This window comes from Solanum verrucosum, unplaced genomic scaffold (assembly GCF_900185275.1).
Source record: "Solanum verrucosum unplaced genomic scaffold, falcon-dt-bn FXZP01001203.1, whole genome shotgun sequence".
Lineage (NCBI taxonomy): Eukaryota > Viridiplantae > Streptophyta > Magnoliopsida > Solanales > Solanaceae > Solanum > Solanum verrucosum.
Genome location: NW_026020031.1, coordinates 465,885 through 485,244, shown reverse-complemented (window position 1 = coordinate 485,244; position 19,360 = coordinate 465,885). Strand labels below are relative to the sequence as shown.

At 38.8% G+C, this 19,360-nt stretch overlaps 1 protein-coding gene across 1 annotated transcript; it reads left to right on the top strand.

Moving 5' to 3' along the window:
- Window positions 1-7,567: 7,567 nt before the first annotated feature.
- On the top strand, window positions 7,568-12,461 carry LOC125821367 (uncharacterized). Its single transcript, XM_049500784.1, has 8 exons — window positions 7,568-8,022; window positions 8,106-8,207; window positions 8,574-8,664; window positions 8,781-9,281; window positions 9,363-9,692; window positions 9,873-10,203; window positions 10,440-10,544; window positions 12,340-12,461. The coding sequence occupies exons 1-8, from the start codon at window positions 7,568-7,570 to the stop codon at window positions 12,459-12,461; spliced, it is 2,037 nt and encodes a 678-aa protein (XP_049356741.1).
- The last annotated feature ends 6,899 nt before the right edge of the window (window positions 12,462-19,360 follow it).

Sequence of the window (19,360 nt, the reverse complement as noted above, 5' to 3'; positions counted from 1 at the left end):
AAATATAAAAATAAAGAAAAATAGATTAAAACACCTCAAAAAATTCTCAATCGCACCTGTCACCTTAGAATATCGAAACAAATAGAATATCAAAATTTCACATTTTTTCGTGACTGCCCGAAAAATATCAAATTTTAATTCGTAAACGTTCGAAAAATATAAAAATACATAAAAAACACCACAAAATATTCCAGAATCCCATCAGTCACCTTAGAATATCGATATAAATAAAATAAGAAAATTTTACATTTTCTCGAGAATGTCCGAAAAATATCAAATTTTTTAATTCGTAAACGTCCGAAAAATATAAGAATCAAGAAAAAGACATAAAAACATCTCAAGAAAATTCCGAATCGCGCCAGTCACCTTAGATAACAATAAGAATAAAATATCAAAATTTTACATTTTTTCGTGACTACTCGAAAATTATCAAAAATTTTAATTCGTAAATGTTCGAAAATATAAAAATCAAGAAAAAGACATAAATACACCTCAACAAATTCTCGAATCGCACCAGTCACCTTTGAATATCGATACGATTAAAATATCAAAATTTCACATTTTTTCGTCACAACCTCAAAAATATAAAAATTTCAATTCGTAAAAATCCAAAAATTCAATAAAAATTCCTAAAAATATTCTCGAATTGCACCAGTTACCTTAGAATATGATATGAATAAAGTATAAAAGTTCAAATTTTATCGTGATTGTTTGAAAAATATCAAAAAAATTAATTTGTGAACGTAAAAAAAAATATAAAAAGCAAGAAAAAGACATAAAAACACCTCAAAAAATTATCGAATCGTACCAGTCACTTTAAAATATTGATATGAATAAAATATCAACATTTTTACTTTTTCGTTACTTCCGAAAAATATCAAAACTTTTAATTTGTAAACGTCTGAAATATATAAAAATCAAGATAAGACATAAAAACACCTCAAAAAATTTTCCAAATTGCACCAGTCACCTTAAAATATTGATACAAACAAAATATCAACATTTTACTTCTTTTCGTTACTGCCCAATTAATATCATAACTTTTATTTGTAAACGTCTGAAAAATATATAAAAATCAAGAAAAAGATATTAAAACACCTCAAAAAAATTCTTGAATTGGCACCGGTCACCTTAGAATATTGATACGAATAAAGTATCAAAGTTTCACATTTTTCGTGACTGCCCAAAAATATCAATTTTTTAATGAAAATAAATAAAAATACCTAAAAAAATTACATAATCACACTAGTTACCTTAGAATATCGACACCAATAGAATATCAAAATTTTACATTTTTCATGACTGCTAAAAAATATCAAAAATTTTAATTCGTAAACGACAAAAAAATATACAAATCAATAAAAAGACATAAAAACACCTCAAATAATTCTGAATTGCACCAGTACCATAAAATATCGATACGAATAAAATAAAAAATAATACATTTTTTCTAGAATCTATGAAAAGTATAAAACAATTTAATTCGTAGACGTCCGAAAATAATAAAAATAAAAAAGACATAAAAACAACTCAAAAATTTCCGAATCGCACCAGTCACCTCAGAATGTCGATATGAATAAAATATGAAAATTTTATGTTTTCTCGTGACTGTCTGAAAAATAAACAAAAATTTTAATTCGTAAACGTCCGATAAATATAAGAATAAAGAAAAAGACATAAAAACACCACTAGAAAATCTTGAATCGCATTAGTCACCTTAAAATATCGATACGAATAAAATATCAAATTTTACATTTTTTCGTGACTGTCAAAAAATATCAATAATTTTAGTTCGTAAATGTTCAAAAAATATAAAAATCAAGAAAAAGACATAAAAACACCTCAACAAATTCCCAAACCGCACCAGTCACCTTAGAATATCAATACTAATAAAATATCAAAATTTCACATTTTTTTCGTGACTGCCCCTAAATATCAAAAATTTTAATTCGTAATTGTTTGAAAAATATAAAAATTAAACAAAACATAAAAACACCTCAAAAAATTCCCGAATCGCACCAGTCACCTTAGAATGTCGATACAAATGAAATATAAAAATTTTACATTTTTCCGTGACTGCCCGAAAAATATCAAAAATTTTAATAGTCAACGTCCGAAAATATAAAAATCAAGAAAAAGACATAAAAATACCTCAAAATAATTCTGAATCACACCAGTCACCATAGAATATCGATACAAATAGAATACAAGAATTTTTACATTTTTTTGTGACTCCCGAAAAATATAAAAATTTTTAATTCGGAAACGTCCGTAAAATATAAAAATCAAGAAAAAGATATAAAAACACCTAAAAAAATCCCGAATTGCACCTACCACCTTAGAATATCGATACGAATAAAATCTCAAAATTTTATGATTTTTGTGACTATCCTAAAAGTATCAAAAGATTTAATTCGTAAACGTTTGACAAATATAAAAATCAAGAAAAAGACATAAAAACACCTCAAAAATTCCTGAATGACACCAGTTACCTTAGAATATCGATACGAATAAAATATTAAAAGTTTACATTTTATTTGTGACTGCTCAAAAAATATCAAAAATTTTCATTCGAAAACGTCCGAAAAATATAAAAATTCAAAAAAAGACTTAAAAACATCTCAATTTTTGAAATGCACTAGTCACCTTAGAATATCAATACAAATAAAATGTAAAAAATCCACATTTTTTCGTGACTTCTCAAAAAATATCAAAAAATTTAATTCACAAACGTCCGAAAAATATAAAATTAAGAAAAATACATAAAAACACCTCAAAAAAATCCCGAATCGTGCCAGTCACCTAGAATATAGATACGAATAAAATATAAACATTTTATATTTTTTCGTGACTACCTGAAAAATATCAAAAATATTAATTCGTAGACGTTTGAAAAAAAATAAAAATCAAGAAAAAAGACATAAAATACCTCAAAAATTCCCAAATCGCACTAGTCAACATAGAATATCGATACGAATAGAATATGAAAATTTCACATTTTTCATGGCTGCCCAAAAAATATCAAAAATTTTAATTTGTAAATGTCTGAAAAATAAAAAATCAAGAAATGTACATAAAAACACCTCAAAAATTTCCGAATCGCACTAGTCACCATAGAATATTGATACAAATAAAATATCATAATTTAACATTTTTATCGAGACTGCCTGAAAAATATCAAAAATTTTAATTTGTAAAAGTTTAAAAAACATAAAAATCAAGAAAAAGACATAAAAACACCTCAAAAAATTCTTAAATCGCACCAGTCACCTTAGAATCCTATACAAATAAAATATCAAAATTTTACATTTTTCGTAATTTCTCGGAAAATATAAAAAATATTAATTCGTAAACGTCTGAAAAATATAAATATCAAGAAAAAGACATAAAAACACCTCAAAAAATTCCCGAATCGCACCAGTTACCTTAGAATATAGATACGAATAAAATATCAAAATTCATATTTTTTCGTGACTGCCTGGAAAATATCAAAAATTTTAATTCGTAAACGTCCGAAAAATATAAAAATCAAGAAGAAGAAATAAAAACCGATGATGTGCCGCGAAATCTTGGAACATTTGATGCTTGAAAACTAAGAATTGATACTAGAATCGAGTGTATTTATGTGGATATAATGTGTTTGGTAATGTTTGTACATGTGAAGTATGTGAATGTGAAAGAGGAAAGAAAAGAAGGATGCTGACAACCAAAAGCCAAATGAAGACCATGGAGCCCATTACGAGTCATGGTCAACTAAACGAGCCGTCGTGAAGCTTGTGAAGAGGAAGCAGTACACTAGAAGTTGATGCAGCTGATGACAAAATTCTCCAAGTGAAGACCACGAGAGTTATTACGGGCAGTTGTCCTTGTCATAGATCGTGGTGTTGTCCGTGGAGATAAGTCAGTAAGAAGACTTCAAGGAGCCATATTATGGGTTGGCCAAGTAAAAACCACAGACGCCCAGATGGGCCGTGGTCATCATGACGGGTCGTGGTGATGATCATGATGCATTTCCAGTGGGTGTCTCAAGAAGCTGAAAAGTGAATTTGCCAAGTTAAGACCACGGGTACCTAGACAGACCGTGGTCATTGTCACGAGCCGTGGTGATGTCCGTGACAAGAATCCAGTGTGCAAGTCTTGAAGAGTCGATTTTGGGTGAGTCCAAGTGAAAACCACGAAGGGCTTCATGGACCGTGAAACCCTTGACGGGTCGTAGAGCTGTTTGTAAAGTGCCCGACATTTCAGTCCTACTTCGAGTATGATTCTTTATAAAACACTATTTTTGAATTAATTAGAGCGTTTTTAGTTTTTATTTGATCTTACCTTAAAGAAGGAACGTGTTTTCCATCATGCTGAGCTTTTGATTATCGATTTTAACATTGAATTAAGTTTGAAGGTTGGATTTTTGATTCTTGAATATCAAAGTGGCTTGTTGATTTGCTTATTCTCGTAAGTACTATTTTAACATGTTTTCATTGTATAATTCTAATTGTTTACGTGAAATCATGAGTGGCTAAACACCACGACTGGGGTTGTGGGATCCATGACGTAATTCTGATTGTAATTTTGGAAAACGAGTAAAAGCAGGTTTATGTTTACAAATTGTAATTTAGCTTTCGTTATTCATGTATTATGATGAGTGCACACATTAGAGTGAGCCTGTATCTGTCATTTGTTCGAGAGAAAAATTATAGTTCAGAAAAAGTTAAATTACTCTGACGAAATGGAGTCAAGGTTTCAGTTCGAGAGAAAAGAATCTTAACACCATTGTAAGCGAAGGTAAATCGTGTAAGACTCTAGGACCGAGAGTACTTGAGTGAGATTATCTGAGTAGACTGAGAAGTGTCAGATATAGCTAACTCGCATGTATTTTGTAGAGGTAAATTGCTTGAAAATCAATTACAGAAGAACATTAGACGCAATGTTATGGGGAGCACAATCCTAGTTTCATTTAAGTATTGAAACAACTTCTAAACTGATATTTTGTTAAGTGTTGAATTAGACTTTAGTTTATGACTTTGGTTACTAGAACATCACAATAATACCAATTTTATTTCATGTAATTGTTTAATTAGGAAATAATAACGACATTTGAGTAAAATGCGATAGTGAAATCATTTCTGTAAAGAAATTCTCTGTGGGATTGACCTCAACTCATGTTGAGTTCTATAAATTGATTTCGACCGTTTGTATCTCTTAATTGAGGTGTAATTTTGGACGTATCAAATTTTGGCGCCGCTGCTAGGAAATTTCAATTCATAAGTGTTTTACTAGCTTTTATTCTAAGTGTACTTAGATTTCCTAATTTTACGTCTTGTTCTTTGTCTGTCTCTTTCAGGTGAGTTCGACTGTGTATGCCAAATACCAGAAGTAAGGGATCCCTATTAGTCCCGTACGATCCAGAACTTCGGAAAACAATTCGTAATATGGTGAACGCACAAGAACTTGAGGCGCAGAGACAGAGATTTAGATTGGAAGCTGAAACCGTTGCAAGAGGTATTCAGCTGAATGTTGTGAACAACCAACCTAGGGTAGTGAACAAAAACATAGCTGTGGATGGAGTCATTCCCCCCACTGCCAACCAATAGCTCCAAGGGGTAGAACACAACCTCCAGCTCATATGATGTATGAAGAGGATGATGTAGACTTGGATGGAGTTGGAGCCACTGGAGCGATAGTGTTACCTGCACTACCTCCAGGCATTAAGTTCACAATAACCAGCATTATGATTCAACTGCTAAATCTGAAAGGTATGTTCAGGGGTGCAACAGGTGATGATGCTAACCAACATTTGATGAACTTTGTGGCGATTTGCAAATTGCAAGAGATTCCTGGAGTAATCCAAACAATGATGAGATCGAGGCTATTTCCTTTGCCTCTTACTGGAGAGGCAACCAACTGGTTGAATGAGATGCCGGTTGACTCAATCAAGACTTGGGCAGAGTTGAATGAGGCTTTCCTGGAGCGATTCTTTCTGGAATCAAAAGAGCTGCAGATGACAGACGAGATCAATGCCCATAAGCAGCTACCAGGAGAAATGATGCATGACACTTGGTGGAGATTCAACCAAAAGCTGAAGAAGTGCCCAAACTATGGTCTCACTGAGAGACATCTAAAATAGGCATTTTCCATGTCTTTAAATTATGTCACTAAACATGTTGATGCAGTGTGTGAAGCATCATTTTTGAGGAAGCCATTCTCAGAGAGCATGCAACTGATGGACGAAGTGTCAAAGAATAACAGGGCATGGTACACCAGGGATAAAGAAGTAGGAGATCTGGCTGTCGGCTGAACAAAGGAAGAGAGAAGAAGAAAGGGATCATGATATGGCACACATGAGGACCCAAATAAATCTACTCACGAAGCATACTGTCTCCAAGTCTGAAAAGGTAAATGCCGTGAGTCAACCAAACAGGTTTGAAGATCAGGATATTGATTTAGATGACGAGGCAAATTACCTGGGAAACCAAGGAGGTTTCCAAAATTATAACTCAGGAAACCAGGGTTATAATTCTGGAAATGCATATCGAAATTACTCAAGGGAAGGACAATATGATAGGCCAGCAACTAGAGAGCAAAGAAACTGGCAGAACAAAGATGGGTATAAAAATGACCGCAGTGGTGTCTATGTGCCCCCATGTAATAGAGACCGGGCAAGTGGTAGTTCCAGCGGGTTTAAGGAAGACATGTTGGCTAATAAGGTGCTCCAAAAAGTTAAAATTAACTGATGCAGGGGTAAAGGAGATGAAAGGTGACTTTTCCAGTATGAGTCAACTGGTAGATTCTCACACCATCTCTATCAAGCAAATTGAGCAGCAGTTGGGGCAACTCTCAAGAAAGAAAAAGAGGTTGAGGGAACCTCGCCTTTACAACAAATCCCAAGACCACCTCCTCCTTTCCCTCAAAAGGCTTAAAAAGAAAGCCGAAGATGGGAAATTTGCTAAGTTCATCACCATGCTGCGACAACTGTCAATAAACATCCCACCGGTGGAAGTATTAGAACAAATACCAGGATATGCCAAGTTCATGAAGGACTTAGTCACAAAGAAAAGAGTTGTAAGTATTGATTTGACTAACCATGTTCATCACTGCAGTGCTATTTCTACCAGGTCTCTAGTGCAGAAGAAAGAGGATTCGGGTGCATTTACTATCATACCATGCACTATCGGATCAATCAAATTTGCAAAGGCCTTGTGTGATCTAGGGGCCAGTATAAACTTGATGCCGCTGGCCATCTACAAGCAACTGGGGTTAGGAGTTCCAAAACCCACATCCATGAGGTTGATGATGGTAGATAGGTCAGTGAAGCGACTTTTGGGCATCCTATGTGATGCGCTCGTAAAGGTGGACACGTTCATTTTTCAGACAAACTTCGTGATCTTGGATTGCGAAGTAGAGTTTGAGAAGACCATTTATAGCCATAGGTCGAGCATTGGTAGATGTTGAGCGAGAAGAACTGAAATTCAGACTAAACAAAGAAGAGGTAAAGTTTTAATGTTTGCAGGTCCATGAAGCAACCACATGACATGAATGTGGTGTCTGCAATATAGTTTTTGATGAAGAAAAAATGGGAGCAAGCATTGAAGAGAGGTTGACTGTTGAAACCTTAGTTGCAGTGCTGATGAATTTTGATGCTGATTTCCGGTCTGACTATGTAAAGACCGTGAATGCTTTGCAGGGTATGGGAGCACACTCTTATGCTCCAAAGAAATTCGACATGGATTTGAAAAACAGGCCAAGTCCTCTAGCAAAACCATCCATTGAGGAGCCACATATGCTGGAACTGAAACAGTTACCCAGTCACCTGAGGTATGTATTTTTGGGAGCTAACAACACTTTACCTGTGATTTTGGCTGTAGATTTGAATGATGAACAGGTCCAAGCTATGACCAAAGTGTTGATTAGGTACAAAAGTGCCATTGGGTGGGCCACTGTTGACATCATCGGGATACCTCCGGGTATATGCACCCATAAGATCCAACTTGAGGAGGACTGCAACCCAAGCATTGAACACCCGAGGAGGTTAAACCCACCTATGCAAGAGGTGGTAAAAAAGAAATAATCAAGTGGTTAGATGTTGGGGTGGTGTACCCCATTTCTGACAGTCACTGGGTCAGGCCAGTGCAATGTGTTCCCAAAAAGAGTGGTATGACTGTGGTCGCGAATGCAAAGAATAAGCCGGTCCCACAAAGACGAGCTACTGGATGGTGAGTGTGTATAGACGACATGAAGCTGAACAAGCGGACCTTGAGTGATCACTTCCCAATGCCTTTCATGGACCAGATGCTTGACAAGTTGGCTCGAAAAAGGTGGTATTGATTCTTAGATGGATACTCTCGCTACAACTAGATATCGATTGCTCCTGAAGATCAGGAAAAGACTACCTTTACTTGTCCTTATGGCATCTTTGCATTTAAACGCATGCCATTTGGACTATGTAATGCAACAACAACTTTCCAAAGGTGTATCATGTCTATCTTCCCAGACATGGTGGAGGACACTCTGGAGGTATTCATGGATGACTTTTCAGTGGTAGGTGGTACTTTTTATGATTGTTTGCTGAATCTTAGCAGGGCCCTACAGAGATGTATGGAGGAAAATCTAGTGTTGAACTGGGAGAAGTACTATTTCATGGTCAAGAAAGGCATAGTACTTGGACACAAGGTGTCATAGAAAGGGATTGAGGTCGACAAGGCCAAAATTGAGGTGATTGAAAAGTTACCTCCGCCGGTCTGTGTGAAGGGTGTTTGAAGTTTCTTAGGACATGCTGGATTCTATAGGCGTTTCATCAAGGACTTCTCCAAAATTGCACACCCATGTGCAAGCTTTTGGAGAAGGAAGTGAAATTTGTCTTTGATGAGGCATGTCTCAGAGCCTTCAAATGCCTAAAAAATAAATTGATTTCTACACCAGTGATCATTGGCCCAGATTGGGCAGAGCCATTTGAGGTAATGTGCGATGCTAGTGGTATTGCTTTAGGATTTATGTTGGGGCAGAAGCGCAACAAGATGTTTCATCCGATTTACTATGCTAGTAAGTTACTGAATGGGGTACAACGAAACTACACAGTTACTGAGCAGGAACTACTGGCGGTGGTGTATGCTTTCGAAAAATTCAGAGCTTACTTGCTGGGTACTAAAGTGATAGTCCATACGGACCATGCAGCTTTGAGATACCTCATGGAAAAGAAGGATGCCAAACCAAGGTTGATCAGATGGGTGTTACTTCTTCAGGAGTTTGATTTTGAGGTTAAGGATAGGAAAGGTTGTGAGAACCAAGTGGTTGATCACCTGTCGATGTTGGAGGCTGAAAAGAAAGAGGAACTCGAGCTCGACATAAATGATTTGTTCTAGGATGAGCAGGTATTAGCTGCTACTTTTGATCTTATTCCTTGGTTTGCTGATTTTGCTAACTTTGTTGTTAGTGATTTGATGCCGGAGGGGCTGGCATATCAACAAAGGAAGAGGTTCCTACATGATGTGGCTAAATATTTTTGGGATGAACCTTACCTATACAAGGTGTGTGATGACAACATCATCAAGCGATGTGTTCCTGAAGCTGAGATGTTGCATATTCTAGAAGCCTGCCACTTCTCTCCGGTAGGTGGTCATCATGGAGGTGCTCAGATAGCCCACAAGATACTTCAGTGTGGGTACTACTGGCCCACAATTCATCAGGATGCAATGGACATAGTAAGGAGTTGTGATGTGTGCCAGCGCCAATGAGCCATCTCTCGGCGCCACGAGTTACCCATGACACCTATTCTGGAGGTGGAGCTGTTTGATGTGTGAGGAATCAATTTCATGGGCCCATTTGTGAGCTCCTATGGGCAGAAGTACATATTGGTTGCAGTGGACTATGTGTCCAAATAGGTTGAGGCAGTTGCTTTGTCTGAGAGTGATGGCAAAAGTGTTGCTGGTTTTCTGAAGAAGAATATCTTCTCAAGGTTTGGCACAACTATTATCAGTGATGGCGGGTCCCATTTCTGCAATAAGGTATTCAGTTCTCTTCCGGCTAAATATGGAGTTAAACAACACAAGGTAGCAACACCTTATCACCCACAGACTAGTGGCCAAGTGGAGGTCTCTAACAGAGAAATTAAAGCAATTCTGGCTAAAACGGTGAATGCCAACAGGACATATTGGGCACGAAAGTTAGATGATTCTCTATGGGCATATCGAAAAGCTTTCAAGATGCCTATTGGTATGTCTCCATATCAATTGGTGTTTGGAAAGGCATGTCATTTGCCGTTGAGCCTGAGCATAGATCATTTTGGGCTTTAGTTGGAGCGAAACTGCAAACCTGAGATTGGATCAGATCAATGAGATGGATGAGTTCCGTCTGAGAGCCTACGAGAGGTCTGCACTGTATAAGGAGATGATGAAGCTATATCATGACAAACATATTGAGAAAAGAAGCTTCGCTTTGTCCATTTCCAGGAAAATTGAGATCCAAATGGTCTAGACCTTTTAAGGTAACACAGGTGTGTCAGTCAGGTGCTATTGAGCTAGAAAATGATAATGGCGTAAGGTTCAAAGCCAATGGTTAGCGAATCAAGACATATTTGTGTGTTCCAGAAAATGTGAAGATTGTGGAGGAATGTAAACTTGATAAAGTCTGAGTAATCAAGTAACCTGCGTCGCGCCGCGACGTTAAATTGTGCACTGCTTGGGAGGTAACCCAAGATGTAATTGTGTTAGGTACTTTCCTTTTTCCTTATTTTTCTTTGTTTTTATAGAGTCACTGTGTGTTGATGTGTGCAGGAGAAAATGGGTTAAAAATTGTAGGAACTGGGTGCAGACTGCTCTTCACGAGCAACCTCATGGACCGTAGTGCCCTTCATGGGCAACTTCACGGTCCGTCACTCTAAACACCAACTTAAGGGAGCTACTGGAAATTTCAAAAAAAAGGTTCATGGAAGGGTTCACGGTCCGTCAAGCCTTGTACGGACCGTGGTGACCTTCACGGGCACTTTCACGGTCCATCGTCAACAACCCAGTCTTACCAACACCTGAACGACCCACACGAAAGGAATAATTGAAATCATAACGTTATTAAGTTCCTAAAGCGCCAAGGGTCATTTTTTTCTCCCTATTCTCTCTTCCATAACGGTTATCACAATCATACTTAGGTTTCCATCATCCATAAGTTCTAAATTCTTAGAAAAATCGAAACCCTAGTTCTAGTGTCAAAGCATCAAAGTGTGGGTTATTATTTCTCTGAAGTAGTTGAACCATAAGTTTTCTCTCATTCGAAGTAAGTATCCTAATTTACTTATTATATGCTTAATTTCATCTATAAACAAGTTAGAACTACGTATATTTGATCAAAATTAAGCATGATTGTGTGAGAACTGATCTTTGATGATATTTACTTAGGAGGGTCTGATGCATTGTTGTGGGTTTATCTGAATTTTGTCTAAATTGGTTGTGATATTTTGTGGGGTAGTTGAATTTATGTAGAGCAGTGTTGATGTGGGATTATATGTTTGGTTGAATGAGTATTACGTTCAGTTGCCTGGTGTTTGATGGATATCAGTTTAGATTGTGTACAATTGATAATTTGTATGTGGGTAGGATTCAAGTCTATGTGTATTAGCTGAATGGTTAAGTGTAAGATCACGAGAGGTTTCACAGACCGTGGAGGCCATCACGAGCCGTGAAACCACTCGTGGACCACACTTTGATTTCATCCACCCAGTAGATAGGTTCATGAGCACATCACAGACCGTGGTTCACTCCACGGGTCGTGAAACTGTCCGTGAACAACACTTGGTCAATCTACTATTGCACACTGATTTTGTAAGAACTCCACGAGAGATTTTACGGACCGTGGTACCTACCACGACCCGTGTGAGCTCTCGTACAATTTACTTGGTTTGTAAATTTTTTTTCTTCTTTTATGTACTTTTATTTCTGTCGTCTTTTGATAATTGTGGCCCTTCCCCATGATAGATTGGGAGACGACATTATTAAGGCAATGCGTCACAATGTAATTACATAGGGGAAGTCTGAGTACCCGATAGTTGATTTGTGTACTAATGAGTGTTGTGTTTCTCAGGTACTATGCCTCCAAGAAGAAAGAACGTAGCCCCATAGTCTGCACCTATTGCTTCTCAATCTGAAGGTCATGGCGACTTCGAGTGTAGTAGTTTTGAGGTGCAAATTAATACCACCATTGAGGATCACTCACCTTGGGCTACTAGAGCACATACACGGAGGGAAATTCTCCAGGACACTCCTCCCCAGTCTTAAGAGAGAGGTAGTCATTCCTGTGGCAGTGAGGAATCAAGAAGTTAATCTGATGTTGATTCGGGAAGCCAATCTGCTACTGGTTCAGAGGGAACTGCAATGTCCGAAAGCGGATCTCAAGAATATGCTACCACTTCTCCACCTGTAGTAGTACCAGAGGCTGCAATTGGAGCTCAGACAGCGACATCTGCTACGGAGGGGGATGATTAGGTGACTCCAGATGATACAATGGTCCAGTATGTTAGCATCCACGAATTTGACCTAATAGTGTGACAACAACTTATTGACTGTTTCAGAGCCATGTGGAGGGTGATCAAGTAGGAAGACTTCTTCGAACATGGAATTGTGAGCAAGTCGGGGGTGGGGGGGGGGTAGAAAGATACCACTCATGCCCGAAACTAGGGTAGTGATGGAGGACATCCATGCATTCTAGAGATTTACAGGTTGTTCCAGATTCACCAGTTTGAATGGATGACCAATGCTCCTGGAGAATACACCGACCATTTAGCTCGAGGGTTCTATGTTATCTACACAGCCACCCCAATGAACATTGTTGCAGAGACTGAAACAACAAAGCGAGCACAGAAGACGCTTGCAACCACATTGACTTCTTTAGACACAATGAATATTCGGGGTAAGACTGTGAACATCTATGAGGAAACAATTAATAGGATGCTACATGGCCCTGAGTATACAACACCAATTTCTGTGGGACTATTTGAGGGAAAACATCACGCTGTCACTAGTGAATAAGAGATAAAGGATCTTACTTCGCGAGAGTGCATCATGCGTTGGATTGTCGGGTACATTGCCACTGAAAAAGAAGCAGTAGTATGGGTGTCTGATCCACATGTGCAGATTTTAAAGGCATCTCTCACCTTTTCAGCCAAGGTTTGGTGGTCAATAGTTCGAGCTTAGTTGCGACCCACAACAAATGATAATACACTATCTCCGTCATTAACATCATTGGTTGCCAGCCTCATGGCCAGTTACCTTGTGAATTGTCAGGATCCAAGCCTAGGGCCTAGACGTGACATGGCGAATGAGGAACCCGAAGGAACCCCAAACAAGCCTCTCAAACTTGTCATCACACTTCATCGGTCGCGGAAGTACATTCAACATTAATTAACGGGAAATAGGGACTAAGGGCAAACCATTTCAAAATGACATCATAGAACAAGAGTCAAGCTCATTTACAAAATACTTGTCCAACGCACACCTCTACATACATAGATAGGACGGGGCCATGACATACTACCGGCTCCCCTAATAGTCAAAATACAATTGCAAGCTAAAGTCTCAAAACATAGGAGTAGGAAACATAACATAGCCCTCGAATCATTGATGACTCACCAACAACTCGGATAAGCACCGTACTAGCCACGTGAATGGAGAGAAGGATCAAGAGTAGCTCCGGTCCCTACATGGTGACATCATTTAGGCAAAATATGCGTTAGTACTTGGAATGTACTAAGTATGCGGGGTGCAACACAACAATAGACAAGGACACAATCGAAATACAAGAAATAGTTTCATAGGCATTATGAATAACAATATGAGGATGCATGATCAAAGTGAAGTCAAAACATGTTTAAGTAAATCTATACTAATAGTAGATATCATATGTGTATGCATGATCCAACTAATCTATAACCCCAACTTAGGATAGGGGATGCCGTTCACACCCGGACACCCTGGTGGCAAGGTATAAACCCCTCACATGGTTGATGTTGGTCACACCCCAAGCATCCTAGGTGGTGAGATATAAACCTCTCACATGGTTGATGTTGGTCACACCCCAAGCATCCTAGGTAGTGAGATATAAACCTCTCACATGGTTGATGTTGGTCACACCCCAAGCATCCTAGGTGGTGAGATATAAACCTCTCACATGGTTGATGCAACACTTTATATAGGAAATTTCCATTAGGCTCTAATGCAATCTCACGTATGGAATGAACATATACACAAGCTTAGTTTGTTATCAACACATCTCTGGATTCCCATACATCTCATAACTCAAGCTTTAAAGCATCGATTCATCAATTCTCCATAGTTGGACATTTTGTCAAACACCTTGAAGGCATGTAATGGAATTAAAGAGCATGGAAAATAGGGTAGTAATTATGCAGCCAAACCAGTGAACAACCTACAACAACACCTTTTTAACACCCACAATACCACATGAAAATCTCCACATCCATTCCAAATTTAGGTTCAAGTTCTAGAGTCACAACATGCTCAAAACAATCACTTTTCATGTTTAAAATTCAATGTGCAGGAAATTATTACAAAGAACAAGACTAATTTATGAATCTTAACTTAAACCATGAATTAGTGAGTAGAATAGAGTCTAGGCACTATGGGTGGAAGTATCCATGAGTTCAACACCACATACCTTGAGTTTTTATGAAGGTCTTGAGAGTGTCTTCAATGGAAGCTTGGAACTTGGAGCAAGAGTCTCTTCAATCTTGAGAAAGGTTTTGGATTAGGGTTCTTGAGAGAACTTGAGAGAAAATGTGTCTAAGTATGGGAGAGGTGTTTTGGGAAATGTTTTAGAGATGGGAATTGAACTAATGGTATATAGGAAATAACATATGCCCTTTGGAAAAATGGTCCAACACTTAGAAAAAAAAATGAGGCGGGTGAACAGTAAAAACGCTCACTGGAAATTGCCTTTCCTGCCGGACAGATTTTACGAAAATGGGCATAACTTCTTCGTCCGAACTCCGAATGAGGTGAAACAAAGTGCGTTAGGTAGCTAACTCGAAGGGCTTTCCATGGATATGTTATTGGCCACCCAATAATTTGTGTGCTAGGAGATATGACCCTCCAAAGTAGACCCTCGAAAAAGGCTTCACTTGGAAATTTCGGATTTTGATACGGTTGCTCTAAAATTTGGGTTAGACCCATTTCCCACTCAATTTGACCCCCTAAACAAGAATATGAAGTCGGATTTTTGAAAAATGAAACAGATTTTTTTTATATATAGCTAAACAAGTTTCCGGTAACTTTCGAAGCACATTTTTAAGAACTTTTTGGGTCATTTCAATATCTCCCCCTTGGGAACATTCGTCCCCGAATGTGGAAGAGACGTACAAGGCAAGACTTAGTAAGAACATATCAGCCCCAACATGAATGCAAAATTTTTATTTAAACATCACTTCAAGATTTCAAAACTTAGTGTAAAGCATCCATAACTCATCAATTTAAACATATATGCACATTAATGATTCAGGGGCTGAAATGTAAGATTCAATGGAGTACAAAGGACTTAATTTAATACCTTAGGCTTGAGTGGAGTTGAATAGATAAGGATAACGTCTTTGCATGTCCGCTTCGGCCTCCCAAGTAGCACTCTCCACTTGTTGATTTCTCCAAAGCACCTTAACGGACGCCACTTCTTTGTTCCTCAACCTTTTAACTTGTCTATCTAAGATCTGAACCGGGACTTCTTCATACGTCAAATTATCTTCTACAACACCCACAACCTCAAGAGGTACAATAGCGTTAGGATCACCAACACATTTCCTCAACATCGATACATGGAATACCGGATGAACTAATTCCATCTCCTTGGGCAACCCCAACTCATAGGCTACTTTACCAACCCTTCTTATTATCTCATAAGGACCGACATACCTAGGACTTAATTTCCCCTTCTTACCAAAACGAACCACACCTTTCATTGGAGAAACTTTCAAGTAAACCCAATCACCCACTTTGAATTCAAGATCCCGCCTCCTCACATCGGCATAAGACTTTTGATGACTTTGGGCTGTTTTCAACCTCTCCCTAATCATCCTTACCTTCTCAAGAGCATCCATGACCAGATCCGGACCCAACAAGGCCACCTCTCCAACTTCAAACCACCCAACCGGTGACCTACACCGTCTACCATAAAGTGCCTCAAAAGGAGCCATACCGATACTAGAATGATAACTATTGTTGTATGCAAATTCAATCAAAGGAAGATGATCATCCCAACTACCTTTCAACTCCAATACACAAGCTCTAAGCATATCTTCCAAGGTTTGAATTGTTCTTTCGGCTTGGCCATCCGTTTAAGGGTGGAAGGCCGTGCTAAGCTTTACCTTTGTACCAAGACCCTTTTGGAATGACTTCCAAAAGTGAGAAGTGAATTGGGCACCACGATCCGAGATGATAGACAAAGGAATCCTATGCAACCTTACCAATTCATGAATGTACAACTTGGCATACTCTTCAGCCCCGTAAGTAGTTTTAACCGGTAGGAAATGAGCCGACTTTGTCATCCGATCAACCACCACCCAAACTGAATCAAAGCCTCTTCTAGCCTTGGGTAAGCCCACTACAAAATCCATGTTGATTTCTTCCCACTTCCAAGTAGGTATCTCAATGTCTTGAGTTAGGCCACCCGGCCTTTGATGTTCAGCCTTGACTTGTTGACAACTATGGCAACCCGAAACAAATTTTGCAATGTCCTTCTTCATACCGCCCCACCAATACACATCCCTCAAGTCTCTATACATCTTTGTTGACCCCGGATGAATAGAATAAAAAGAATTATGAGCCTCATCAAGGATTCTTTCCCTCACACCATCCACACAAGGAACACATAATCTACCTTGGTACCTAAGGGCACAATCTCCCCCTTGGGAGAAAACCTCCACCTTACCACTACTCACCGAAGCCTTTAATTCTACCAAAGAAGGATCAAGATCTTGCTTGACTATCACCTCATCAACCAAGGAAGACCTTGAACCATCAACAACAACTACTCCTCCACTATCCACCCCTTCTAACCTAACTCCCAATTTGGCCAACCGATGGACCTCCTTAGCCAACTCTTTACTACCTTCCTCCACATGAGCCAAGCTACCCATGGACACTCTACTCAATGCATCCGCCACCACATTAGCTTTCCCCGGATGATAGTAAACACTCATATCATAATCCTTAAGGAATTCTAACCACCTCCTTTGTCTCAAGTTAAGATCTTTTTGCGTGAACACATATTGGAGATTCTTATGGTCGGTGAAGATATCAACATGCACCCCATACAAATAATGACGCTAAATCTTTAAAGCAAAAACCACGGCGGCCAATTCAAGATCATGGGTTGGGTAATTTTTTTCATGAACCTTAAGTTGCCTAGAAGCATAGGCTATAACCTTATCACTTTGCATCAACACACAACCCAAACCGATACGGGAATCATCACAATAAACAACAAAACCTTCTAACCCATCCGGAAGTGACAAAATAGGAGCGAACACAAGCCTTTCTTTCAAAGTTTGGAAGCTTTCCTCACACTCATCCAACCACACAAATTTAGCCTTCTTTTGAGTCAACTTAGTAATAGGAGAAGCAAGAGAAGAAAACCCTTCCACAAATCTCCTATAATAACCCGCTAAACCCAAGAAACTCCTTATATCCGACGAGGTCAAAGGTCTAGGCCAATTCCTAATAACATCGGTCTTCTTAGGATCCACCTTAATACCATCCCCCGACACCACATGGCCTAGGAAAGCAACTTCCTTCAACCAAAACTCACACTTTTCATATTTAGCGTACAACTTCTCTTTCCTCAATCTTTGGAGTACAACCCTCAAGTGACCCTTGTGCTCTTCCTCACCCGAGAATAGATCAAGATGTCATCTATAAACACCACCACAAAAAAATCAAGGTAGGGTTTGAAAACCCTATTCATCAAATCCATAAAGAGAGCCGGAGCATTAGTCAACCCGAAAGACATCACCACAAACTCATAGTGCCCATACCTAGTACGAAAGGCCGTCTTGAAAATATCACACTCCCTCACCTTCACTTGATGATACCCTGACCGAAGATCAATCTTAGAGAAGTGACTAGCCCCATGCAATTGGTCAAATAAATCATCAATCCTTGGAAGAGGATACCTATTCTTGACGGTGACCCTATTAAGTTGTCGATAATCAATACACATTCTAAGAGACCCATCTTTCTTCTTCACAAATAAAACCGGAGCACCCCAGGGAGAATGACTAGGTCTAATAAACCCTTTCTCTAACAAATCTTTTAATTGCTCTTTCAACTCTTTCAACTCCACCGGGGCCATACGGTAAGGGGGGATAGAAATAGGTTGAGTATCGGGAAGGAGGTCTATACCAAGATCTATCTCCCTTTCGGGAGGGACACCGGGAAGGTCTTCTGGGAAGACATCTAGAAACTCATTAACAACCGGAATAGACTCAATAGGAGGGACTTTAGACTCCACATCATTGACTCTCACAATATGGTACAAGCACCCTTTGGAAATCAACCTATGGGCTTTAATGCAAGAAATGAATTTCCCCTTCACCACAACATCCCGGCTCTCCCACTCAAGGACGGGTTCATTAGGAAATCGGAACTTGACTTTACGAGTCCTACAATCAATAGAAGCATAATATGCATGCAACTAATCCATCCCAAGAATAACATCAAAATCCACCATGTTCAACTCAACAAGATCGCAAGGCAACAACTTATTCAATATGCAAATCGGACAATTTCTATACACTTTTCTAGCAACAATAGAGACACCAATGGGAGTAGATACTTCATATGACTCATGCAACAATTCCGACTGGACATGAAATTTTCTAGCAACTAAGTGGGTAACAAAGGAAAGGGTGGCACCCGGATCAATCAAGGTATAAACATCAAGATCAAAGATTTGCATCATACCGGTCACCACATCCAGGGTCTCATTAACACCTTGTCTACCATGCAAAGCATAAAATCGATTGTCCCTTGGGGCACCACTTTGAGAAGCACCTCTACCCAAAGGAGTAGTGTTAGCACTTCAGACCTTGTTGCGGATCTTGGGACACTCAAACCTCTTATGACCCACTTCTCCACATTCAAAGCAAGCACCTGAACCCTTCATGCAAGGACCACCATGCTTCCTCCCACACTTAGGGCATACATCCATAGAACCCACTTCACCTCCCCCTTGAGGTCTAGGAACATTGTAGCAAATCCCCGGTTGACATGAGGGTTTCCTCGGCCTTGATGAAATCTAGCACCCTTAGGGAACCTATTCTCCAATCGGGCCCTCTTGGCCTTGTGCCCCCTTTTCTTCCTCAATTTCTCCTCCTCCATTT